At 58.4% G+C, this 25,219-nt stretch overlaps 1 protein-coding gene across 1 annotated transcript; it reads left to right on the forward strand.

The window, feature by feature from the left end:
* Positions 1-1,175: 1,175 nt before the first annotated feature.
* On the forward strand, positions 1,176-24,042 carry TKT (transketolase). The gene is made up of 14 exons (XM_002713253.5): positions 1,176-1,547; positions 9,855-9,972; positions 10,834-10,947; positions 11,479-11,576; positions 15,689-15,880; positions 17,365-17,483; positions 18,163-18,356; positions 18,782-18,946; positions 21,159-21,315; positions 21,442-21,572; positions 22,163-22,246; positions 22,360-22,453; positions 23,124-23,246; positions 23,776-24,042. Exons 1-14 carry the CDS (start codon positions 1,441-1,443, stop codon positions 23,949-23,951), a joined length of 1,872 nt encoding a protein of 623 aa, XP_002713299.1. The 5' UTR covers positions 1,176-1,440; the 3' UTR covers positions 23,952-24,042.
* Positions 24,043-25,219: the final 1,177 nt, after the last annotated feature.

Consider the following 25,219-nt stretch of genomic DNA (forward strand, 5'->3'; position numbering starts at 1 on the left):
ACCTGCCAGGCCTCTAGGATGGCACACTCTGGGACCACTTCACTCCAGTTGCTGATGTCACAGGGCCAGCCTCTGTGGACTGGACCAGCAGGGCCACGAGTTATGGGATGCCTGAAACATTTGGCTCTGGGTGGACATCTGGAAGCCAGATGTACCCAGGAGCTCCGGGAGGAGGGACGGGGGCTCCCTAGAATCAAGTCCATTGTCTATGGCCTGGAGCACTGAGCAAAGGATGACAGTGGACAACGCCCAGCCTGGCCACTAATGCTTCCTTCGCTCTCTCCCGGGTTCAGCCCCTCTGCTCAGCACTGGCTTTTATCTCTTCTCTCTGAATCAGGCATCATAAATGGGCTGGAGCTGGAGCAAGTGATAGGTGGATACAGGAGACAGGGTCTGTGACTGTTAGGTTCTGTCTGGAGAGGTGCCCATCTGTTCTTATGAATGTCCCTTCCCTAATAAACCTTGCTATTTTACTTTTCCACTACTCTCTGTCTCACGCCTGAATTCTTTCTTGCGCGAAGACAAGAACCTTGCCATTCACCGGTAACATGACCACGGGCCTCTTCCTGCCCCACCCTGGGAGCCCCATCCCTCTGGGGACTGTGGGGTCTGGGAACAGTAAAGGTGCTCCTATCTTTTAGAGCCCTGAAAGCAAACCCAGTGCTCTCTTCTAAGAGCCAGCAGAGTTTCTAGGCCCTAACAGTTTGTGAAGGCAGTTTCCCAGGTACCCTCGGCTGCTATTGCATTCTCGCCTCCTGCACAGCCCCCTGGAGCCCTGGGCTCCATCTGGGGCTCAGCCTGGCACCCGCAACCCTGTGATTTTTAAAAATTTATTATTTACTTATTTGAGAGACAGAGAGAGAGACTCTTATTCACTGGCTCACTCCCCCCAAATTCCCTCAAAGGTTCCCAGGGCAGAGGCCAGGAACTGGACGTTAGTCCAGGCCTCCCAAGCAGTCACCTGAGGCGTCACTGCATTATCAGCGACTTCCAGGTCTGCATTATCAGGAGCTAAGGGAGCTAGAGTCAAGGGCCTGAGCCAAAGCATTTCAAGGGCTGGGACGAACTCCACCCACCGCGTTCCCGGTTGACCTTGCCAAGTGTCAACGTGCTCATCTGCAAAACGGGAGGACCAATGAAGGCCCCTGTCTCAGTCCCACCCAGGATCGCGCAGAGGCAGCAGACAGAGACGCCCGCAAACCCTGAGCCAAGCCCAGACCCTGGAGCTGTTACCCCTCGGCGTGGTGACTGCCCGGGACCGGGCGGGGCGGGGCCGCGGCGCTCGCGGCCTGGGGTGATCGAGAGCTCCGCCCCGTGGGCGGGCCCCGGGAGTCTTAACGCGCGCCGGCGCTGCCCGGAGCCTCGGCCGCAGCCAGTCTCTACGGGAGCCGCTTCCCGTGCAACTGTGCGCCGTCGCGTCTTCGCCCCGCCGGCCGCGCCATGGAAGGCTACCACAAACCCGACCAGCAGAAGCTGCAGGCCCTGAAGGACACGGCCAACCGGCTGCGCATCAGCTCCATCCAGGCCACCACCGCGGCGGGCTCGGGGTGAGCACTGGGGCGCGGCTGGCTGCGTGCCGCGCCGCACGGGCTACCACGCTAGTGGCGGCGGGCGCGCGGCCAGAGCGGAGGCGCGCACCTCGCGAGGGCCCCGGGCCTTCCGCCGCGCCGTGCGCGCGCGCGCGCGCTCGCCCCGGCTTCCCAGGCGTGGCAGCCTTGGCTTTGGCGCCCTGTGCGCGTCGGGCCGGTCCTGCTGCCCCGCCAGGCCGGCCTCCGGGGAAGCCACCGGCACGGCTGTGCCCGAGAGCCGGGCGCTGGGCCGTGCGTGTTGCACAAGCTTGTGCGGGCTCCAGGTGGGCGACAGGTCTGGGTTGGAAGCTACGGTCGGTCCTGTGCGAGACTCCGGGGCCCAGCTCTCTCTGCCCCTCAAACTCTTCCCCCGCCCCCTCAAGCCCCCTGGTCACTGCTTCAGCTTCTTGCCACCCTCGGATTGGGGTTTGAGTGGGAGCAGGGGCTGCTGCGACGCAGCAGGGTTGCGAGGTAGGGATGAGGGGCGGGAAATGATGGCCGGCTGCACGTGGAGGCGGAAACCCCGGCACTCAGCATGAGGGCGAGGCCCCAAGATCAAAGCCTGGCGGGCAACTTAAGGGCCTCCAGGGATGGGGGAGGGGAGGGTCTTAGCACCCCTCCCCCCAGAGTTTCTGTCTCTTAAATGGCTAGAGGCAGGCATAGTGATAGGAACGAGGACCCCTGGTACAGCCCAGGGTGCCCCCTGGCGTGGTGGAGAGGATCAGCCATGAGCGGCTTCAGAGCTCCAAAATGCAGACAGTGGTGCCTGCCACACTGGTGATTCAGTGCCCCGCGTGGGGCCTGCGGGACGCCAGGGTAGCAGCAGTGTGCCAGGCTCCTGAATGAGGTGGGAGGATGGGCTTCCCTATCAGGCTGTGTTTAGAACAAAGACATGATTCCCGCTTCTGGCCAGCACCTCATGGGGCATAACATTGAGAAGTGGACGAGCACCCAGCTTCTGTGCCTTTAAGACGTACTCCTAAAGGGTGCTGGACAGCCCTGGGAAGCCGTTTTCCCCCATCCCACTTCCACGCACACTTTGAACCCTTTATCTCCCCTGGGTTTATATCAGTCCTGTCCGCCGTGTGGGATATCGCCCGCCTACTCCCAGCACCCCGTCCCGCAGCCTGGCACCCAGTGGGTCTGCTTCCCTGGGCCAGGTCGGGGGATCTGAGGTCTAGCTGGACAGAGGCGGCAGTTACCCAGCTAGCTAGTTTTGCACCTTACAAGGCTCAAAAGGACGGGCGGATATTTTCTGGGTCACCGAGTAGCCACATAAGTGTCGCTAGTGTGACACAGCGTCTTCCTTTGTTGCCTTTGGAAGAGGGCCTGTGATGGACTGCATTATACTCATGCCTTGGGGGTGAGAGCGAGGCTAGTGTGCTCCAGGACTCGCCCAAAGGGCTGGAGTTAGCAGGAAGGCTTCCCTGGCTGGTGAGCCGACAGGAGAGCAGGGGTGCACCCATGGAGGCTGCTAGCTTGAAAGGCACTTGGAGAAAGTTTAGGGGGCTGTCAAAGGAGGAGAGGGGTTTGGGGGGCCTCCTAGGTCTTTGTTAAGTGTTTCTTCCCAGAGAAGATAACTATGTGGCATGCCACTTGAGAGTGAAACCCATGGCTACGTTGTAACACCTTAGGGAGGAGCTCCTTGAATTCAAAGTATCCATTTGCAGAAAGAAAAAAAGGGTGGTAGGTAAAATCAGTGTTCCCTCTGTGTGTGTGTATGTGTGTATAGAAGGTGCAAGACAGATTATTAGAGAAAATTTAATTTGAGAAGGAAGTGGCACTGAGTCTTTGCAACCTCTGTCACAAGAGAGATTTTGAAATCAGAAGCCTGAGTCTGTGTGCAAACAGCCATTGAGGAGGGCTTGAGAGATGGGCTGCGAGAGGTCAGCGAGTCTGAAGTCTGTCCCGAGGCCCTGGCCCAGTCTGGGCTGTAGTGACTGTGCTGTCAGGGTGTCCCCTTCTCTGTGGGAGTTAGAGTGTCCGTGGTTTAACAGATTTGGTGCCCTGTGTGTTGGTCACACACTGAAGCCGGCTCAGACCCTGTTCCTGGGAGAATGTTGATTTCAGGGGTAGGGGAAGCTATCACATTTCTGTGCTGTCGGCCACCCTGGGTGCCATGGGCCTCGCCAGGCCCCAGGAGGTATGGACACTGGCTTCTGTGTCAGGAGCTGGGCCTGGAGGTGGAGGGACAGAGTCTTCACAGAGGGCTCTTTGTCAAGACCACGCCCACAGTGGCCACAGCTTCTCCCGGGTCACCTCCCTCCACGTGCTGAGCAAACTGTAGCAAGAGCCCAGCTCTTCCAGGCTTTCAAAAGTGAAACCTCAGCAACTGAACTGGCCTTGGCTATCCGGGCTGGTGACAAAGATTTCTCGGTTCTCACTTAGGCAGGCCAGGCTGGAGTTACCCAGGTGGGGCCAGGCACTGTGCAAGGGGCCAGGACCTTGGCTGCCCCCAGCTTTGGGGAGGGTGCTTGGCAGGATAACGTCTGATCAGACCTGGCTGGAGAAGGTCCCAGGAAGGCCCTGCCTGTCCCAGGGCCTCAGTTTCCCCATCTTGAAAGGGGAGGTTCGTGGGCAGGTGACTTCTAAACCAAGTCCTGCAGGAGTGGGGCTGGGGGAGCAGAGTGAGCAGGCTCTGGGCTCCACCCCCTGCTGCCCTGCTTGGCATTTGCTGATGTTTGGGGTGAGTGCTCTGGTCTGCTGTAGGCCTCCTCCTGGGGCCTGCTTCTCCTCCAGGGTTGCCTCAGGAGCTCCTGCCCAGCCTGGCCCTGGCTCCGGCAAGAGCAAGTCTGTTGAGGTTGGCCCAGTAGCAGCAGCACCAACTGTGTTGCTCAACCCAGTGTGAAAGCAGTTGACTCAGTTCTCTGCCGAGTGACCTCTGAACTGAACCTGGCCAATGCCAGTGTTTCCAGGTGCAGCCCTGTGGTTAGGGTCTGGCCGAGACACTGTCTGACTGTGGCCCCTGTTGCAGCTCTGACCCCTGGACTTTGCTGATTTAGGCAGGCCTGCTCCCACAAAACCGGGCACTCCCTGCACACAGTTAAGATACTGCCTGCCCTGGATGCCTGGAGCACACCCTGAGGCAGGGACCTGCCCAGAGCCCGGCTCTCAGGCAGACTTTGCTCTGGTCCAGAACAGTAGGGCAAGGTGGGGGGAGGGTGGATCTGGTGGGAGCTGGGGGTCAGGCTCTCGGGGACATCTAAGCCTTGAGGGGGTGAGGGCTGTGCACCGGCATGGGGAAGTAAGGCCATCCGAGGACTTCTCGGCACACCCTCCTCCTTTTAAAGGCATCTTGCTCAGCCGTACTGAGGTGCGGCGTGCACGCTGTGCCGTGTTAGGTGTACAGGTCAGTGGTTTGCAGTCCTGGCTGCCGTGAATCCACCACACTCAGTGACGGGCTTGTCGTTCCCCCACTTGCAGCCCCAGTCCCCAGTCCCCTGTCCCCAGTCCTTGTCTGTAAATGTAAAGCTTCTGCCCATTTCACCAACATGGAATCTTTTTTTTTTTTTTTTTTTTTTTTGACAGACAGTGAGACAGAGAGAATGGTCTTCCCTTCCAATGGTTGACCCCCCCAAATGGTCCCTATGGCCAGAGCTATGCCGATCCAAAGCCAGGAGTCAGGTGCCTCCTCCTGGTCTATGCGGGTGCAGGGGCCCAAGCACTTGGACCATCCTCCACTGCCTTCCTGGGCCACAGCAGAGAGCTGGACTGGAAGAGGAGCAGCCAGGACTAGAACCCCGGCGCCCATATGGGATGCCGGCACTGCAGGCGGAGGATTAACCAAGTGAGCCATGGCCCCGGCCCCAGTGAGATGGAATCTTACAGAGCCAGTCCTTGGGGCCTGGCCTCCCTCACCAAGCGCCACTTTTGGAGGCCGGCCGGGTTGCACTGGGAGTCCTCGCTGGTTCCTCTGAGGCCTGTGATGCTGCACCTCGTGCACCCAGTCACCAGGTCCTCTGTGCCTGTGCCCTTGGGTGCTGCTGGCAGGCCTTACTGGGCCCGTCCACAAAGTGAGGTAAGGCTTGGCGTCCGCAGTGCTGATCTGTGCGCTGTGACACACTCTGGGGAAACTGAGGCTCAGGTAGCCTACAGAGGGCCAGCCTCGGGTAGTTGGAGGGCTCCACCCTGGCATGCTGGATTCTCCTGCAGATTTTTTGAAGAAGTATGTGCATCAGTAATATACGTGTCGTAAGTAATTAATAATCCTGGCAGGGAGTGTTTGGCACACAGTTAAGATACTGCCTGTCATGCCTGTGTTCCATACTGGAGTTCCTGGGCTCCCTCTCCAGCTTCCTGTTAATGGGTGCCCTGGAAGGCAGCAGGTGGTGGTTCAAGTGCTGAGGTCCTTGCCATCTGTGTGGCAAATCTGGATTGATCTCCATGCTGGCTTCAGCCTTGGCTGGGCATTTGGGGAATGAACCAGTGGACAGAAATCTGTCTCTCTCTCTGTCTGCCTGCCTTTCAAATTAAAAAAAAAAAAAAGAAAAGAAAATACTATATGTAACTACCACCAGTTTAAGAACCAGGACAATATAGTACCTCAAAAAAAGATGTACATACTTAAAAGGCAGTTAGAGAGAGAGCTCTTCCATTCATTGACTCATTCCCCAGATGGCCATAACAGCCGGGGCTTGGCCAGGCCAAAGCCAGGAGCCTGAAACTTTATCCAGATCTCTCACATTGGTGGCAGGGGCCCAAGCACTTAGGCCATCGACTGCTGCTTTCCCAGGCACTTTAGCAGGAAGCTGGATAGTAAGTGGAGCAGCCAGGACACGAATCAGTGCACCTCTGGGATGCTGGCGTCACAGGAGGTGGCTCTACCCGCCCGCACCACCCCCGTGTTAGTATGTTTGAAGATCCCATATGTCCCTTCCTCTGTGCCCTTGGGTGCTGCTCTCCCCAGAAAGAGCTGTACCCTTGTAGTGTGTACAGATAGCATTTGCACACGTTCAGGAACAGTGTGGCCTCGGGCTGGTGCTGGTTTGTCTAAGGTAGGTAGGGTCTGAGGCGTGCTGTGCTCACTTGCTGCTGTGTAGGGTTCCGTTACAGACCTCCCGTGGCTGGATTGTTCTGATGGACCCAGGGCTGACTCCAGGCCATGCTGCCGCCTGCACTATGGGACAGCCCTGTTTGGTTTCCTGGGTGCACGTTCCGCTCCGGCCCCACTCCGGGGCTGCTGGGGCTGTGGGAATGTGCACCCTCAGCGCATTGTTCGTAGGTGCTTCATGGTTAAACTGTTACTCCGATTTTCTTCTTGAATCATTTGTGACTCACTTTTTCCTAGAAATGTTCCTACTCTCAAGGTGATTTCTGTCAGGTTGTTCAGAACATTTTACCACCTGAACTTAGCCACTAACTTCCATTTCTTCTGTTATTTTCTGGAAAGGCAGAGTAACAGTTTGGGAGAGACAGAGAGGTCTTCCATCCTCTCCATTATCTCTTGAAAGAGCCCTGGCACAGGGAGGGGGATCTTCCTGTGAGCGGGCGTGGTGGGTGCTTAAAGGGTATGCGAGACCCTCCTGGCTGGGGAACATCTGAGAGAGCATGTTCCAGAGACGGGGCCAGCAAACACCATTTGGGCCGACGCTGAGTTCTGCAGCCCCCCGTAGACGGAACTGTTTCCGGGGACCGGTTGCTCGGGGGTTCTTATCTTCCGCACAAGAAAGAATCCAGACGTGAGACAGAGAGTAGCAGTAAGCGTGCTAACAGTTTAATGAGGAGGGTACACCTGACGGACCAGGTAGGCGTCTTGGTGAAGAACTGAGAGGCCGGCCCAGTCTGCTGGAGTTCTTGTGGCTCTTGGGTGTGGGCCCTCTTTTTTCTGCTCCCTACACTTTCTGGGAGACTGCTGGATGGAGGCCTTTCTGGGTGTGGAACCCCTCCCAGAACTTCATAGTAGCCCCCAGGGAGAGGGCTGGGACCCACCCAAGCTAGACTTTTGATATGTAAATGCTCCTTTGCTTCCTTGTTCCATCACACAGAAATTCCCATTTTTCTTCTGCCCCTTGCACACCTACAGGTTTGTTTACCAGCTACTTTAGCAGAGCTGACTGGGTTTGTATGTGGACTGTTCAGGCCAAGGGCAGAGTTTTTGAACCGTCAAGGCTGCCTGTAACCCCCGAGTGGCACAAAGAGGTGGATAGTGCGGTAAGGCCGTCCCTACCCAGTCTGCAGCCCTGGGGGGGGCTCTATCTGCAGGTGCCCATCCCAATGAGCTGGGGTTGCAGAAACAGTTCAGGCCCTGATGCCACAGATTTGCACTTTTGGCCCCAAAGGGCCTTATGTAGGTTGAGCTTTGCGCCTGCTGTGTGTCCAGCGTTTTCAGTTACGGAGCCCCATCTCAGCCCTTTGCTCATTTCTTCCTTCTCGCCTGCCTGTGGCCAGTGGGCAGATCGTGACCGCAGCCTGCAGATGAGGAGCTGGAGGCACTGAGAGTCTTGGCACCTGGTCCCTTGGCGTTGGTGACCTGGGCACTTTATACGCATTATCTCACTGGTGCCCCATTTGCACAAGAAGGTGACAGGCTTACTCAATGTGTGCAGCCCAAGTCTGCACAGCCCCTCCCTGCCCCACCACTTTGCAGAGGGGGCACCCCGGAAGCCCAGGGAGAAGTAGAGAGGGTGCCTGGCTCCTGGGGACCCAGTGTTTGGGGTGTGTTTACTTGGTGGGTGTGAAGTCAGGGCCAGCAGTTGGCTGGATGCCGGCTTGGGAGGGAGTGAAAGCCTGCAGGCTCGCCCTCCTGGGCCCGACAAGGAAGTTTATTAAAAATCAGCGGCTGTTCTACTTTCTACCTTCTGCTGTCTCTCAAGGCTGACCTCCCTCCCTCCACTGGGCCTGGGCTTGCGTCTGCCTCATGCAGGAAGTGCTGTGTGTTCCACACCCTTTCTCCCTGGAGCTCCTTCCTCGTGGGCACGAGATTGACCCAAGCTTCCTTTGGCTTAGTAGTCACCCACAGGCGCCCCCGCTGTGGCCTGCAACAGGGCTGCTCAGGGACAGGGCTGTCCTCGCACGCAGGAGACCTGCCTGCCTGGGTTAGACTGGGGAGTCCCCTGGCCAGCTGAGAGCCGGATCCTAGCGAGACAGAAAATACTTTCTGTTGACATATCCTCACCTCCCTCTTGCAGGTGTAGTGTCTTTTCCCCATGGCCAGGAGCTCGTAGAATGGTGAAGTATCAGAGGACCGTGTGCCGGGGTGTGGCTACTAAACAGCATGGACGGTTTGCCGGAGTCCTCTACTAACGCGCCTGCGCTGGGAGTGACTCACCCCTAACCCAGGGGTCCGTGGACTGGAGGGGAGGGGGCTGGTGTGGAACCCGGATGTTGCATGAGCCCTTGGGCATGTTTTAGTGTGCAGGGCTGCAGGAGCAGCGTCAGAGGGCTGCACTGGCTGCAGGCGGGGAGGCCGGGAGGCGCGTGCCCTGAGCCCGCTGTCATGCTGGAACCGTGTGGACTGGAGGGCGTCCCTGCCGGCTGGGGCTTGTAGCCCGGCCTAGTAGGAACCCAGCCCATTTTAGGGCAGAGGCCAATGAAGCAAGTGGGTCGCCGGGACCTGGCAGGTCTCCTGCCCCCGATGTAATCCTTGCACGTGCTAGTGTGGATGCCTTTGCCCGGTCGCCATTCAGTTGTTAAAGTGAGAGCAGCTGGAGGGCAGGACTTTGCTCTTTGCTCTGGTCAGTGCCCACCCCAAACCCCAGTGCTCCTCCTTTTCCCTGACTGTAGACCTTGTAGAAGGTGAAATTGTGTGTTTGCCTTTTACGTTCTGTGCAAAAGCATGGTTCCAAGTTGCTTCTCCTGCCGTCAGAATGCCTGTTTCAACGGCGGCTGAGTAGCCCAGTGGTGCCGTTGGAGAGCCTGAAGCCCAATTTTTCCGTCCACCAAACCCGTGTGCCGAGGCTGCTGGGAGGTTTGCGGTAGCCCCTGGCCTCAGGGCACTGGCACCCTGGGGGCTGGGAAGGCAGAGTCCCAGGCTGCCCCCTGGTCAGTTGTGGAGGTGCCGGACCTAAGGTTGTGTGGAGCCACGAGGTAGGAAGTGGGCTCCGGCCGCCTCCCGGCCCCCAGCCAGAGTGCTGCCTTGCTGGTCTCTCATGGTGCCTCCGGGAACGTGTGACTGTCCCAGGCACCTAAGGGCCTGGCCCCCAAGCCATCAGAGGTGGCCTCTTTGGGACGTGAGTCCCTCCCCACCCTGGGAACTAGAACGTGTGGTTTCTGAGGTGCCAGGGCTGTGCCCCGAGGCCTGGGGCATGCAGCCCCGTGACACGTGTCCGTCCTCTCCCCGGGCCACAGCCACCCCACATCATGCTGCAGCGCGGCGGAGATCATGGCCGTACTCTTCTTCCACACCATGCGGTACAAGGCCCAGGACCCCCGGAACCCTCACAATGACCGCTTTATACTCTCCAAGGTAAGAGCCCAGCTGCCCCTCGCCTGTGGCTGGCTGGCCCTGAGGCTCTGGGCTGGCCGGTGCTCTCTGAGGATGCCTGCCCTTGTCTCTGCCAGTCTGAGCCCAGCCCTGGCCCACCCCTCAGAAGGGCAAGAACCTTCTCTGGCTGTTCGTCCTGACCCTCCGCTGGTGCCTTGCTCCGTGCTGGTCCCACTGGTAACCTTAGCCCAAGTGAAGGAATAAGTCACTCTTCAGTGTAGCCCAGGGACGTTGGCAAGGCTGTAAACCAAGGGACTGGAGAAGGGGACAAGGGAAGTGACCTGCTGGGTGTCTGCCCAGCTTGGGTGTTGACAGGCAGGCTGTGTCTTGGGTGACAGCTTTGTCGCTCTTCTGCACGGTGCCAGCACTCCCAAAGCTGTGGCTTGCTCCCTCAACTGCGGCAGCATTGCGTGGAGGCACTGTTCTGCCCCGCTCGGTCACAGTCCCAGCCACAAAGCCCCGAAATCCACCTGTCCCCAGGCCTGGCTCTGCAGCCCCTGGTCTTTGTCGGGCAGGCTTCCAAGCTTAGAAGTCTGTCCAAGTCTATCACATGCCAGAGACCGGGGATTAGGGCGGCCGGCTGCCTGCTGGGGTTTTGGCCTCTGCTAGCTTCACAGCTGTGCCCCCTCTGCACCTGTCTTCAGTGCCCGGCCAGCCTTGGCTGTGGGAACTTTGGGCTCAAAACCAAGAGGCTGGAGAGGGATGAAATGGGGATGTGGCTTTCACTGGTTCCCTCCCCTGAAATGGGTACTCAGGCTGGATGGGCCCTGGGGTTCATCACGTGGTGGGAAAGGCCCTAAGCATCTAACCCCGCTCCACCACCCATCTGCCCCCTGCCTACAGGGCCACGCAGCTCCCATCCTGTATGCCGTCTGGGCTGAAGCTGGCTACCTGCCCGAGGCAGAGCTGCTGAACCTGAGGAAGATCAGCTCCGACCTGGACGGGCACCCTGTCCCAGTAAGTGTGCTGGGGTGTGGATGGCGGAGGGGGGCGCCGAGGGGAGGACAGCGGAGGAAGGGGGTGTTTGGGAGCTTGTTGTGTTTACCTGGCTGGTGCTGAAGGGCGGGGCCTTGTGAGGTCAGACCTCGGGGAGGGTCCTTCCTGGTGTCTGGGGTTCACCGGGACACCGAGGAGGGGTGGCCACAGGGCGCCAGCCGGCAACTGTTGGAGCTCACAGCTTTCCACAAAACCGCCATGGAGCCCAGGGTTCTGTATGAGTTCTATAGTGCATTCTCCCAGCCCTGGTGAGGTGGACTCTGCAGGATGAGGGAGCCGAGGCGCAGAGAGGTTTAGTCTCCAGGCTGGCTAGTGGGCAGGGCTGGGAATCGAATGCATGCCCATAATTAATTCCCATGACCACCTTGGGGAAGGGCTCGCCCCGCCTGTGGGTGACGGGTGTGGATGGTGAGGCCAGGGCCTCTGGGGGTGAGTTGGAAGCACACTGCTTGCTCCTCTTCCTGAGAGTAATCATGGCCTCTGTTGCGACAGAAACAAGCTTTCACAGACGTGGCCACCGGCTCCCTGGGCCAGGGCCTCGGGGCCGCGTGCGGGATGGCCTACACCGGCAAGTACTTCGACAAAGCCAGGTAATACCCCACTTCCTCCCTCCCCTGCATGGTTTAAGAGGGTCCTTGATTACCCAGCCTTGACACCCCCAGCCCCTAGCCACTCACTTCCTCGTGCCTGGCTAGGGCGAGTAGCACGTGTCTGTGACCAGTTTTGTTCTCACAAGGACCAGCTAAGGCTGGTACCATGACCAGCCCCCTGTGCAGATGGAGAAACAGACCGAGGAGTGGAGGGGACTGCCCAGAGTCCCTCAGGAGCGAGCGAGTTTCAGGCCAGGCCCCTCCCCGCCTCCAGCATGTGCTCCTCACCGCGTGCTTGTTGGCCACCTCGGAATTCCCGCGTTGCCCCGTGTCCAGTGCCTGTGCCCTGGAAGTCTCAAGGAACAACCTGTGTCTCCACCCTCGTGCCTGGTGTAGTACCAGCAGCCCGGCCCTGAGCCACTTGCCTGTATCTTGGAAAAGGGCTGGGTTGTGTGTTCTGGAAGGTTCTGGCCACCCCTGAGCCAGCTGCTATCAGCCAAGTAAGAAGCAAATACTGGAGAGATTGAACCTGCAGATCTGACCTGGTGCACAGCCCTCATCAGAAAGCCTCTTGGCTCCGGCCTGTCCCTTCCTTTACCGTCTGGGAGCCTGGCACTGTGCTAGGTGCTCATGTGCTTGATAAGCCCCCTGGGGGCTGGCGGTGTGGCTTGAGTCTGGTTACCCCTCTTGCAAGAAAACCAGGTAAGGTGCTTGACTTGGTCGTCTGGTCAGTGGGTGAAGTTTGCAGCGTCCGCATTCAGAACCACCAGGCTGCTCTGAGATGGGCCTGGGGGAGGCACAGAGGCACGGGGAGCACTGCGGGCCCTCCCTGCTACCCTGCACTCCAACTCACTTCAGGAGCAGGGCCAGAGCCTGGGCTGCCAGGCAAGTGTGGGCTGGCGGCGGGGGGTTTGCTGCAGGGAGTCTGACTGCACGCTGTGCTGCGGGGAGCACCTGCCGCGCGCACGCCTTTCCTGGGGAAGGGGCTCCTGAGGCAGCTCTCCCTCCAGCAGACCTCACAGCCCCTCGCAGGCGCCCCCAGGCCGGGGCCGCTGAGCTCTGCGGCAGACTCAGCTGCACCCAGAAGTGATTGGCTGGGCCGAGGCAGTCCGAGAATGGGATGTGTGCTTTAGAGCATTTGACTTGGCACAGAGTCAGAGACGTGAGTAAATGACTCTCTACACTTGCTCGAAATAATTCCCTGCCAAGGATCATGTCCTGGCCCTAACATAATGGAACAAGCCGGTGTAGGGAGAAGGGGTTTAGCTCGGTTCCCAGAGACCCAGGTGGCCCGGTGCCAAGGCTGGCTGAGGCCAGGGCCCTCAGATTATACCTGGGGCTGGGGGCCAAGGCATCCAGGATTATCAGGCCTGGCCAGGCACACTGGCATAGCGTCCCTCAGGGAGGAGGCCAGGCACCAGTCGCTATCTCTTCCCAGCATCTCATTCCAAAAACTATGCAATAGTACTATTTTAAGTAGTTTTTTTTTTTTTTTTTAAGATTTATTTATTTATTTGAAAGGCAGAGTTGCAGAGAGAGAGAGAGAGAGAGAGGTCTTCCATCCACTGGTTCACTCCCCGATTGGCTGCAACGGCCAGAGCTGTGCCAGGAACCAGGAGCTGCTTCCAGGTCTCCCATGTGGGTGAAAAGGCCCAAGCACTCTGGCCATCTTCTACTGCTTTCCCAGCCCATAGAAGAGAGCTGGATTGGAAGTGGAGCAGCTGGGTCTTGAACCAGCACCATATGGGATGCTGACACTGCAGTCAAAGGCTTTAACATGCTGTGGCATAGTGGATAAGGCCGCCGCCTGCAATGCTGGCATCTCATATGGGCACCGATTTGAGTCCCAGCTGCTCCACTTCCTGTGCAGCTCTCTGCTGTGGCCTGGGAAAGCAGTAGGAGATACCCGGTCCCCTGCACCCACACAGGAGACTAGGAAGAAGCTTCTGGCTCCTGGCTTCAGATCAGTGCAGCTCGAGTCATTGTGGCCATCTGGGGAGTGAACCAACAGATGGAAGACCTCTCTCTGTCTCTGCCTCTGCTTCTCTATAACTCTGCCTTTCAAATAAATAAAATAAACTTAAAAAAAAAAAAAAAAAGAAATGAGTGTTTGCCTTACTCTTCATCATGCTCCATTTAAACCTAATATATTTCAATATTTCTTCCATGTTATCATGGGAAAAAAACATTTACAAACTTGTAATCCTAGTACATATGTTAGCAAAAAAAAAAAAAAGCTATCGTGAGCATCTTATGCCTGAATGGGGAGCGGGTTTTAGGGATTGCAAAATGTTCTGTCTTCAGGATGTGCTGTAACCCATTCCTCTGGTGTTGGACGTGTAAGGTGGTTTCCAAACAGCTCGGCCACAAACTTGACTTCTGCTTCAGTGCCCTCCCTTCATGTTAGCTCATGACTGTGGGCATTTTTGCAGTCCCCTACCCCAACTCCAACAGCTGAGGCTTAGCCCAGGTTTCTTAGGGCCCCTTCCCTGATTTCTCCCCAGCACCCCAGGATGCCCACCTGTCCTGAGACTGTGGACCCCACATGGCCAGCTGTGAGCCTGTTGTTGAAGCCCAAGGCTGTGCCGAGATCACACTCCTAGCCTCAGCCTGCTTCCCGAAGCCCTCTGGGGAAGGCAAGGCCCTTCAGGCCTCTGTCCCATTGGGAGCTGCTGTGGCAGATCACAGCCCCTCTCAGGGCTCCCTGCTTCTCTGAAAAGCTTCATTTAGGACCCAGCTTCAGAAAAGCCTGGGCTCCACAGAGCCTGTGGAACGTGGTGCCCTGAGGCCTTGTTCTTGGTGAGGGAGCCTGGTGCCGGGTGCAGAAGCCCGCCCCCGCTGGTGGCCTGCGGAAGTGCTGAGTCATGCTGACGGCACAGGCTCCTGCTCCCCCTGCTTGTCCTGGGAGGAGACCTGGAGGTCGGCACTGCACTGCTGAGCCAGTGGTGGCCGTGAGGGCCTTTCCTGCAGTTTGAGCCCGACTGGCCACAGAACTGGACACTGTGCAGGGAAAACGTCAGGTCCCCAAGTCGTGCCACAGCTTGCCCTGTGTGTTCCTACACAGTGGGCATCAGATGGGCCAGCCACACCTCAGCTGCTTCCCTGGGGCCTGGCCCGCCAACTCCTCACTGTGCTGACCCTGCTTCCTTAGCTGTGGGCTTTGAAAGGAGTGAGGACTGAGCTTACTTTGAGGAGGGGGTTGCACACATCACTTCACAGGGCCCATCCAGGACCAACCCTGCAGGGACCCCTGACCTGGCCTGTGAAGGTGGTCGTGTTTGCTTTTTGCTTTTATTTTCTTTCTTTTCTTTATAAGTATATAAATATATATTTTTTACTTGAAGGTCAGTTACACAGAAAGAGGTCCTTGATCTGCTAGTTCACTCCCCAAATGGCCTCATTGGCCAGGGCTGTTGCAGGCCTAAGCCAGGAGCTTCTTCTGGGTCTCCCACATGGGTGCAGGGACCTAAGGACTTGGACCATCTTCCGCTGCTTTCTCAGGTGCATCAGCAGGGAGCTGGATCAGAAAGCGGAGCAGCTGAGACTTGAACCAGACAGACCCTATATGGGATGCTGGCATTGTTGCCAGTGGGTTAACCTGCTACAACACGATGCCGGTTACTGCTGCTTCTATTTTTTTTTTCCTAAAATTAATCTTTTTTTTCTGAAAGAGGGACAGAGAGAGATCTTCCATCTGCTATTCACTCCCCCAGATGCCTGCAGCATCCACTTCTGGGCCAGGCTAAAGCCCAGAGCAGCCAGGAGCTCCAAGTGGGTCTCTCCCACATGGGTGGCAGGGACCCAGCCTCTTGAGCCATCACCTGCTGCTTCCTAGGGTGCGCATTAGCAGGAAGCTGGATGTGGGACCAGAGCCAGAACAGGAACCCAGGCACTCCAGGAGGACGGAGGTGTCCCGAGTGGCGTCTTAAGCAGTAGGCCCCATAACTCTGCGCGCCTGTTGCCGCCACCCTTTTACCAGCCCCATAGAGTGCTGCGTGGTCTGCACATCCACACGTGGCTGTGCCCGGAGAGCAGGCTCCTCGGGCAGGCGGTCTGGGAGCCTGGCAGGCCCGAAGCAGGGGAGCAGCCTCCAACCCACCCTCTGTCTGCAGCTACCGAGTCTATTGCCTGCTGGGAGACGGAGAGCTGTCTGAAGGCTCCGTGTGGGAGGCCATGGCCTTTGCCAGCTTCTACAAGCTGGACAACCTCGTCGCCATTCTTGATGTCAACCGCCTGGGCCAGAGCGACCCTGCCCCTCTGCAGCACCAGTTGGACGTCTACCAGAAGCGCTGCGAGGCCTTTGGGTATGTACGCGGCACCGAGAATCCCTGGGGATGCTTTCAGCTGCCGGAGCCAGGAGCGTCAGCCCAGGTCAGGGTCTCCATTCTGACTCTGGGCGTTTGGATTCAGTGGCGTAGGCCCCTGCTGTGGGTGTGAGAACTGAGACCCTGTTTTAAGCAGGTTTCTTACTGAGCATGATCGTGGGCCTGACAGTCCCTATCTTACTTTGTGGCCTCGCTTTGTTCTTGGCTAGGGAGGGAGCAGTGTCCAGGGTGTGAACAGGGCTCACCCAGCAAGCCTCACCTGCAGCCAGGAAGAGCATTGACTGTCACGTCCTGGGCCAGCCCCAGCCAGGCTGCGAGGGGACACAGGCTCCTTCCCCTCAGCGAAATGAGAGACAGGCTCTCCAGATTGCTCCCTGGGGCCCTGAGTGATCATGAGTTCGTAGTCAAGTGCTGCCCAGAGCAAGGTCCATCTGGATGGGTGGGTGTCAGCCAGAGCAGCCCCCGCCTCCACACCCCCAGGCCGCAGGCTCATCAGCATTGGCCTGGCAGACTGGAGTGGGGCACTGTGGCAAGGAGGTGAGCAGGACTGGGGCTGCACGGGGCTTTGACGGCCTCCGCAGCTGCCCTTGTAGTTGAGGTCACGCCCAGGACTGCAGACCAAGTGATGGGAATAGCACGGTTGCCAGACAGGAATGCGGCACACGTGGGCCTGTTCTCCAGTGGCTTAGTAGCATAGCAGGGAGAGGTGCAAGGGGAAATAGTCTATCACCGGGTGATGAGCATGAGCTCCAGGGTGCCTCAGGGGGCTCCCCCCAGCCCCCCGGGTCAGCAGGACCCCCCCCCCCCAGGTGGGGCCTTGTCCGTAACCTTGTATGGGCTCTGAGGCCAGATGCCTGAAGTCCTGCCTCTGCTGTTGACTTGCTTTGTGACCTCGCCAAGTTACTGTGCCTTCAGTGCCTCAGTTTACCTGTCTTTGCAATAAGGGCAAGAGCAGTGCCTGCCCCTGGGGTCATGAAGCTTAGCTGGGTTAATGAGCCTGCTCGTAAACAGGTCTGCACAGAGCCGGCCAGCCTTCGCTGCGTGTTAGCTGCTGCTTTTGTTTTTATTAGTAAGCCAGAAAGAGTTCCCCAAAAGGACTGCTTTTAAAAGAGAAAAGGTATCTTTCCCCCAGCCTTTCTGGAGTGAGCGAATGTGTCCTCCCAAGTGAAAACGGAGCCCCCAAATCCCCCACCGTCTAACGGCAGACGGATTCCAAAGCCAGCCCGCTGCCCCGAGACGGCCTTCAGTAGGAAATGAGCAGATCAGGCATGAAAGACAGTAACTGAGCCGGGCTTTGACTCGCTTAGGAAAGAGCAGGAAAATCTGCTCGCAGGCAAACAGAAGGAAAGGAAATAACGTGGAAAAAACCCAAATTGAAAACAGGAAAGTTCTGGGCCGTGGGGAGAGCACGCGCATACTCTGGCACCTGCCGGCCCCTCACTGTCTGTCCGCTCTGCCCCCAGCTGGCACACCATCATCGTGGATGGACACAGCGTGGAGGAGCTGTGCAAGGCCTTCGGCCAGGCTAAGCACCAGCCCACAGCCATCATCGCCAAGACCTTCAAAGGCCGCGGAATTACAGGTCCGGGTGCAAGAGCCTCCCATCCCCAGGACGGGCCCCGTGGCTGGCTGTGGCTGGCTGTGGCTGGCTGTGGCTGGCTGTGGCGACAGAGGCGGGCGGTGGTCGGCGGGGGTGGGGGGGTGGGGGGGGGTGCTGCATAGATCCAGGACTTCTGTGTCTGGTCGCTCACTGCACTCACCAGACTCCAGGAAACAAGATCTGTTTTCCGAGGGCCTCTGGTGCGCGTGGCTGAGTCAGGATATGCTGGGAGGAGGAGGGGGACGTTGGGACATCCCCAGCCCTGTGCACCCGGCTTGGCTGGCCCTTCCCAGAGCATCCCGGCCAGCTCCAGCTGCTGCCCTGAGCAGAAGGGCCGAGGCTCTTCCCAGGGAGCAGGGTCCCCTCAAGCCCTGTTCTGGGTCTCAGCTCCCCCTCCTGATGGGGGAAGATCTCCCAGTCCAGGTGACAGATGGGGAATGTGACAGGGATGTTCCTGTCCCTCCCACCACCCTGGGCTCCTGGAGGACCAGGCAGCAGTCAGTGAGTGGGAGGCATGCAGGAGCCCTGTTGGCCTTGGCCCTTGACCTTCGGTAGTGGTGATAACATCATCCCTTTCTCTCCCCCGGGAGGCCTCCTGCTGTAGCTTCCTGGCCCTCTGGTATTCTCACCTGCTCTTTGCCTTCCTCTGTTGCTCCTGCAGGGATAGAAGATAAGGAGTCCTGGCATGGGAAACCCCTCCCCAAAAACATGGCCGATCAGGTCATCCAGGAAATCTACAGCCAGATCCAGAGCAAAAAGAAGATCCTGGCGACCCCCCCGCAGGAGGATGCCCCCTCGGTGGACATCAGCAACATCCGCATGCCCACCCCGCCCAGCTACAAAGTCGGGGACAAGGTACAAACTGGGGGCTTGCTTGCACCCTGCATTGTCCCTGGCGCTCCGTGGGGATAGGAGGAGTGGGGTCAACTTATGAGAGGTAGGGACCCCAAGGTGTTGCTCCCATCTGGTCCATCTCAGAAGACCAGGGACTTGCCCACGGTCACACAGGCCTGTGTCACAGGGGTTGTTGGGGACATTGTTTGCAGCTCACGTGGCTCACAGCTGGTCTGGGGGCAGGAGCGTCAGGGACTCCCCAAGACTGACTGTAGTTGTTTGGCTACCTTACGGGAGCTGAAACTCTTGGGCTTTTTCTGCCCCTACTTCTATCCTCCTGCTCCTCCCCCCAAAAAGCTGTGGCCCCCAGAGGCAGGCAGGGCTCTGGGCCACCGCATGCACATGTCCTCGGTGGCCCCCAGAGCCTTCCACTGTCTTCCCCACAGATAGCCACCCGCAAGGCCTATGGGCAGGCCCTGGCCAAACTGGGCCACGCCAGTGACCGCATCATCGCCCTGGATGGGGACACCAAGAATTCCACCTTCTCGGATCTCTTCAAAAAGGAGCACCCAGACCGCTTCATCGAGTGCTACATTGCCGAGCAGAACATGGTGGGTGCTGGTCCGGCCACAGCTGCAGGGCTGAGAGCCAAGTGGCAGGGACAGGACTAAAGCCCTCCTGACCCACTGGGCAGCCATGTTTGCGGTGCCAGGTGGCAACTGTGGGTCAGTCCAGGGAAACCCCAAGAACACTGGGATCCAGCATTGACCCTTAACCTTAAGTAGCTGCAGTCTAGGGGCTTATGTGTACCCAATGAGTGTGCAAGAGGGGGAGCTGAGTGGGGCTGCCTGTGCACACAGGAAGAGCTGCGTGTCAGCCTGCTGGGGTGCAGATGAGCTCTCTGAAGTCCAGGGCCTTCCAGAGGGAGGGCGGCACCATCGGGAGGCTGAACCTTGAGGGGTGTAGCAGCCAAGGTCTGCCGAGCCCTGCAGAGTATAGAGATGAAGAGACCCTGGACCATGACACGTGCACGGCTGGGGACACAGCCCCTGTTGGAGGCTGAGACTGAAGCAGGAGCAATGCTATGTCCTCACGTCTAAGATAGGCCCTCCCTATGGGCCTAGGTGCCCAGCAGGGCTGGCAGCCCTTGCCTCTGGAAGCCAGTAACGTAGCCCGGGTTCCCTCCAGCTGAATCTAAGGTTGCCTGTATGGCTTCCTGAGCCGCCTGTGGTGCCAGCATCCCATATGGGCACCAGACCAGTTCTAGTCCCAGTTGCTCCTCTCCTCTTCCAGTCCAGCTCTCTGCTGTGGCCCAGCAGGGCAGTGGAGGATGGCCCAAGTGCTTGGGCCCCTGCACCTGCATGGGAGACTAGGAAGGAGCACCTGGCTCCTGGCTTCGGTGCAGCTCCATCCATTGCAGCCATTTGGGGAGTGATCCACCGGAAGGAAGACCTTTCTCTCTGTCTCTCTCTCTCTGTAATTCTACCTGTCAAATAAATAAAAATCTAAAAAAAAAAAGATTCTAAATGAAAATAATTTTAAGAGAATTTTTTTCTTTAACTTAAGAAGTAGACTAGGTTCCTATCTTCTGATTCACTCCCCAAATGCCTGCAACAGCCATGACTGGGCCAGGCCCAAGTTCATCCAGGTCTCCCGTGTAGGCCACAGGGATTCAAGTACTAGACCATCATCTGCTGTCTCCCAGGCACGTTAGCAGGAAGGCAGATCTGAAGTGTAGGCAGGACTTCATCCCATGCACTCTGATATGGGGAGTGGGTTTCCCAGGTGGTAGCTTAACCAGCTGCACCACAATGTCTGCCCCTTCCCCAAGTACTTTTTTTTTTTTTTTTAAGATTTATTTATTCGGGCCAGTGCTATAGCATAGCAGGTAAAGTCACAGCCTGCAGTGCCAGCATCCCATATGGGTTCCAGTTCGAGTCCCGGCTGCTCCATTTCCAATCCTGCTGACTGCTGTGGCCTGGGAGGGCAGTGGAGGATGGCCTAAGTCCTTGGACCCTTGCACCCATGTGGGAGACTTGGAAGAAGCTCCTGGCTTCAGATCAGCACAGCTTTGGCCATTGTGGCCATCTAGGGGGTGAACCCTCTCTTTCTCTGCCTCCCCTTCTCTGTGTAACTCAGAATAATTAATATTTTAAAAAATTATCTATTTGAAAGGTAGAGTCACAGAGGCGGGGAGAGACAGAGATCTTCTATCCTCTCGTTGACTCCCCAAATGGCCACAACGATCGGAGCTGGGATGGTCCAAAGTCAAGATCTTCTTTCGGGTCTCCGGTATCTCCCACATGGGTGCAGGGGCCCAAGCACTTGCATCTTCCACAGCTTTCCCAGGCTTTTTAGAAGGGAGCTGAATCAGAAGTGGAGCAGCCAGGATTTGAACCAGCACCCATATGGGACACTGGCACTGTAGTATCTGTTATGCCACAGCACCAGCTCCCTTCTGTCTCGTTTGTCTTTTAAGATTCATTCATTTGTTCAGTTAAAAGGCAGAGAGAGGGAGGGAGGAAGGGAGGGAGGGAGAGAGAGACAGAGATCTTCCACCCACTGGTTCACCCCCCCCCCCAAATGGCCACAATGGCTGTCTGGACCAGGTAGAAGCCAGGAGCCTGGAGCTCCATCCATGTCTCCCACATGAGTGTAGGGACCCAGGGACTTGGGCCATCCTCCATGGCTTTCCCAGGCGCATTAGCAGGAAGCTGGATCAGAAGCAGAGCAGCCAGGACTCGAACCCAGCATCCCAGTAGCCACAGTTTAACCTGCTCGCGCTGCAACACCAGCTGAGCCTGCCCCCCACCCCGCCCCCAGGTGAGCGTCGCTGTGGGCTGTGCCACGCGCAACAGGACGGTACCCTTCTGTAGCTCTTTCGCCGCCTTCTTCACACGGGCCTTTGACCAGATCCGCATGGCGGCCATCTCCGAGAGCAACATCAACGTGTGCGGCTCCCACTGCGGAGTGTCCATCGGTGAGTCCAGCCAGGATGCCCGTACCTGGAGCCTCCTGAACCTCTTGGAGCAGGTCAAGGAGTGGGGGCGGGGATGCCCGGTCATGGATGGGGATCTTACTCAGCGTTTTCTTTCCCACACCACAGGGGAAGATGGGCCCTCTCAGATGGCCCTAGAAGACTTGGCCATGTTCCGCTCCATCCCCATGTCAACTGTCTTTTACCCGAGTGACGCAGTCGCTACAGAGAAGGCAGTGGAATTAGCAGCCAATACAAAGGTGGGTACCACAGCTAGCTCTTTCCTGGAGGGGCACAGAGCTGTTTCCTGGCCTTGCCCCGGGTGTCTGTGTAGTTTGTGGAAGTTGGACAAGGAGAAATGAAACACACAGCGCCCTTGCTGCATCATGGCAGACATTACCAGTCGATGACTGCACTCTTTTCCCCCTGAGAGTCCTGGCCACCTCTCCCTGTCTGGTGGTTCACACCTGTTTGCCCCGACTTGAACTGGTGTCCGTGAGCCAAGCCCTGCAGTCCATGTCCAGAGCCCTGCTCATGGGTGGTTCCCGTTCCCCTGCCTGGAGCAGGGGGGCCTGCCCGGGGGATGCACTGTGGAGGAGCCTCACCGGGTGGGCCATCTCCCTGGTGGAAAGTTGTTTGGGGTCTGTGGCCGGCAGCATCCGTGGGCAGCTCTTGGGAGGAGTGAGGTGCAGGCTGCAGTAGCCAGGCTGCAGGGACTGACGGAGGCCCTGGGCAATGACAGGCTGGATGGATTTGCAGCAGGAGAGGCCGAGCTCTCCGGAAGAGATGGTGCCCCGGGAGCAGGGTGCTGTGTTCTCCCATGTTCTCAGCTTCTCTGTTCCCGTCCCAGGGCATCTGCTTCATCCGGACCAGCCGCCCGGAAAACGCCATCATCTACAACAACAGTGAGGATTTCCAGGTTGGACAAGGCAAGGTCAGTGCCGCTCCTGCCCCAGCGAGCCCACCTTCCAGAGCCAAACCCTCCCTGCCCCACCCTGCACAGCCTGCAGTTTCTGATCCTCGCCGGTCCCCCGCTGTCTCCCCTAGGTGGTCCTGAAGAGCAAGGATGACCAGGTGACCGTGGTCGGGGCTGGGGTGACCCTGCACGAGGCCTTGGCTGCCGCCGAGCTGCTAAAGAAAGGTGAGGAGAAGGGAGCTGCCCAGCCGTGGGCTGAGGGCTGCCTGCGCGCTGGGTCCTGGGGCGAGAGGATCTGTGCAGTTTAACAGTGGCAACACTCACACCAGCCACCTCCAGAGCGCTTAGCCTGTGCCTAGCCTGAAGCTGGGTCCTTGGGCTGCAGGGGCCATGATCCCTGCCCTAAGACCCCCAGGTTGAGATGGCCCGGCATGGTGGTCAGGTCAGAGGCAGCTGGGATCACAGCTGGTTATTCCCTAATACCGTGCCTCAGTTTACCCACCTGTAAACAGTCAACCCTCTGTATCCTTGGGCGAATGGTCTCCAGATCCCCGTACAGATGCCCAAATCCAGCTCTGCTCGAGTCCCTTCTGTAAAATGGCTCTGCATTTCTGGACAGTCCCCAGCCGCAGAGCTGGCCAAGACTGCCTGGGCAAGGGAGCACCAGCCCCTCGGGTCAGGGAAGGCTCCTGGAGGAGGCAGGTGGGTGCCAAGGGCTGGAGGACAGCGGCCGGCCCATCTGGCGTTAGCACAAGCTCCACGGTGGGCAGAGCTGGCTCTCCCCAGGACAGGGATGGGCTGGAGCTCTCAGAACACCCCCACCAGGCCCCACCAAGGGCAGACCCAGGCACCCAGTGCTCCCCTGAGCCCCACCCCTGCCCCTCCTCCCCTACAGAGAGGATCAGCATCCGCGTGGTGGACCCCTTCACCATCAAGCCCCTGGACAGGAAGCTCATCCTGGACAGTGCCCGTGCCACCAAGGGCAGAATCCTCACCGTGGAGGACCACTATTATGAAGGTAGGTGGCCCGGGGTGGGGGGTGGGGGGGCGGGGATAGGGGTAGGGGCCAGGAAGGCCAAGGGCTGGGCACACTCAGACCTCCTGTGTCTGCTGAGCCCCTGCTGCCCAGGAAGCCCACAAGGATTCCAACCTCGGTGGGTAGAAAGAAGGCAGATTATGTCCTGAAGTAGTGGAAGGGTGTGGCTGTGGTGCAGAGTGCAACAGGGAAAGTAGTGCTGAGTCTCTGGCTTTCACCACGCAGCCTCTGCACCTGTACCTCCTGCAAGGAGGCCCCGGGGAGATGAGGCATAGACTCAGGTCAGGTGCACGTTTGTTGATGATGGCTGCCCAGGGGGTGGTGTTTTTAAATATCATCAGTGCTGTGATTGATGAGTGATGTCTGCCCTGGCTACAGTAGAGAAAAGTGGTGCATTTTCAACCTGTGCCCCTGTGGCCAAGGAAGTAAACGCAAGACTGACGGGCTGGGGCCCAGCCTCTGCTCGCCCTGAGACCTCGTTCATCTGACCAGTCTCCTTTCCTCTGCCCAGGTGGCATAGGGGAGGCGGTGTCCACTGCAGTAGTAGGCGAGCCTGGTGTCACTGTCGCCCGCCTGGCTGTGGGCCAGGTGCCAAGAAGCGGGAAGCCGGCCGAGCTGCTGAGGATGTTCGGCATCGACAAGGACGCCATCGCGCAAGCTGTGAGGGGCCTGGTGGCCAAGGCCTAGGGGAGGCCCGGTGCAGGGCGGGGTCCCGCACAGGCCTGAGGGCTCGGCAACGTGTGAACCGAGTGGGAATATATGTTTTGAGAAAAATGAATCGGCCCTGAGGTGTTTTGTGGGACGTGCACGCTGCGGTGCTGGCAGGGCCAGGACCTGGTGTCCACCGCCCTTTGGAGTCCTCGGCCCTGGCCCAGCGTCTTCCCCAACGGCCAGAGTCCCTCCAGGTAACACGGCCCTGCCCGTGCCTTCTAGTGAGGCTCACACATCCCTGCCCGCGTCCGGTCAGCCAGGCCCCGAGGGAGGCTGGGAGTTGCCTCACGGCCTGGCACTCGTCCAGGCCTCCTCAGGGCATCCTGCCCTCCCCCGGGTCCCCACAGGTCTCCTGGCATCAGGAGGTGCCTTTGTTCACTGTCCCCCAACCTCCGTTTCCCACGCCCTGTGAACCCGTCCATCACCTTGGCGGCCCTCCTCCTGCCTTTTGTGCCAGAGCTGCAGGGGCCAGCTCCACCAGTAGAGGTCCTCGCTCCCTGGCGTGCACCACTGTCCCCTGCCCCAGAAGCTGCTGGTATCACACTTGGAGAGCAGAGCCATGCTGGCCCATGCACCAGCTCAGCTGCTTCCCAGGCAGGATCCCTTGCTCGGGTGACCATAGCCTGTTTGTCCCCTGCTGCTTGTAAGGCTATCTGCATAGAACCCTGTACTGGCCAAAGAAGTGGGTGCCGCCAGCAACTGGTAGGGTTCTCCAGAAACCCTTGGAGTCCTTGGGGAGGGTGAGACACATCTGTAGACCTGTGCACGTTTCCTCCCGGCCATCTGGACAGAATGAGCCCAACAGACCCAGCAAAGTGCAGCCCACTTAGCTTCTGCACCCAGTGGGCTTTGCCAGGCGCTGTGTGCCTGCATTTGACCCAACACGAATTCCAGAGGGAGCAGGCGGGTCTCAGGTGGCCTAGGCTGCTGGGGTCTGTTGTCCACCCTTAGCAAGGCGTCTCTGCCTGCCAGCCCTGGCTGAGGCCCACGTGAACCCTGGCAGCCTTGGGAGGGTTGGGCTGCTGGGGCCATGTTAGCCTGGGACACGTGGGGGGCTGGGGGTGTTTCTTAGCCAGGTGTTCTGGGTCCTGACACGTCATTAAACTTTTTTGTGTAATCCAAAGTAAAAATAGTAAATCCAGAGGCCTGCAAGCTGCAGCCCTGGGGAGTGGAGCTGGGTTGACTGCCACCTTGTGGCTATCCCTGGTACTGCAATGCTAGCAGAGCTAGCAGCTCCAAATGGA

Source organism: Oryctolagus cuniculus, chromosome 10 (assembly GCF_964237555.1).
Source record: "Oryctolagus cuniculus chromosome 10, mOryCun1.1, whole genome shotgun sequence".
NCBI lineage: Eukaryota > Metazoa > Chordata > Mammalia > Lagomorpha > Leporidae > Oryctolagus > Oryctolagus cuniculus.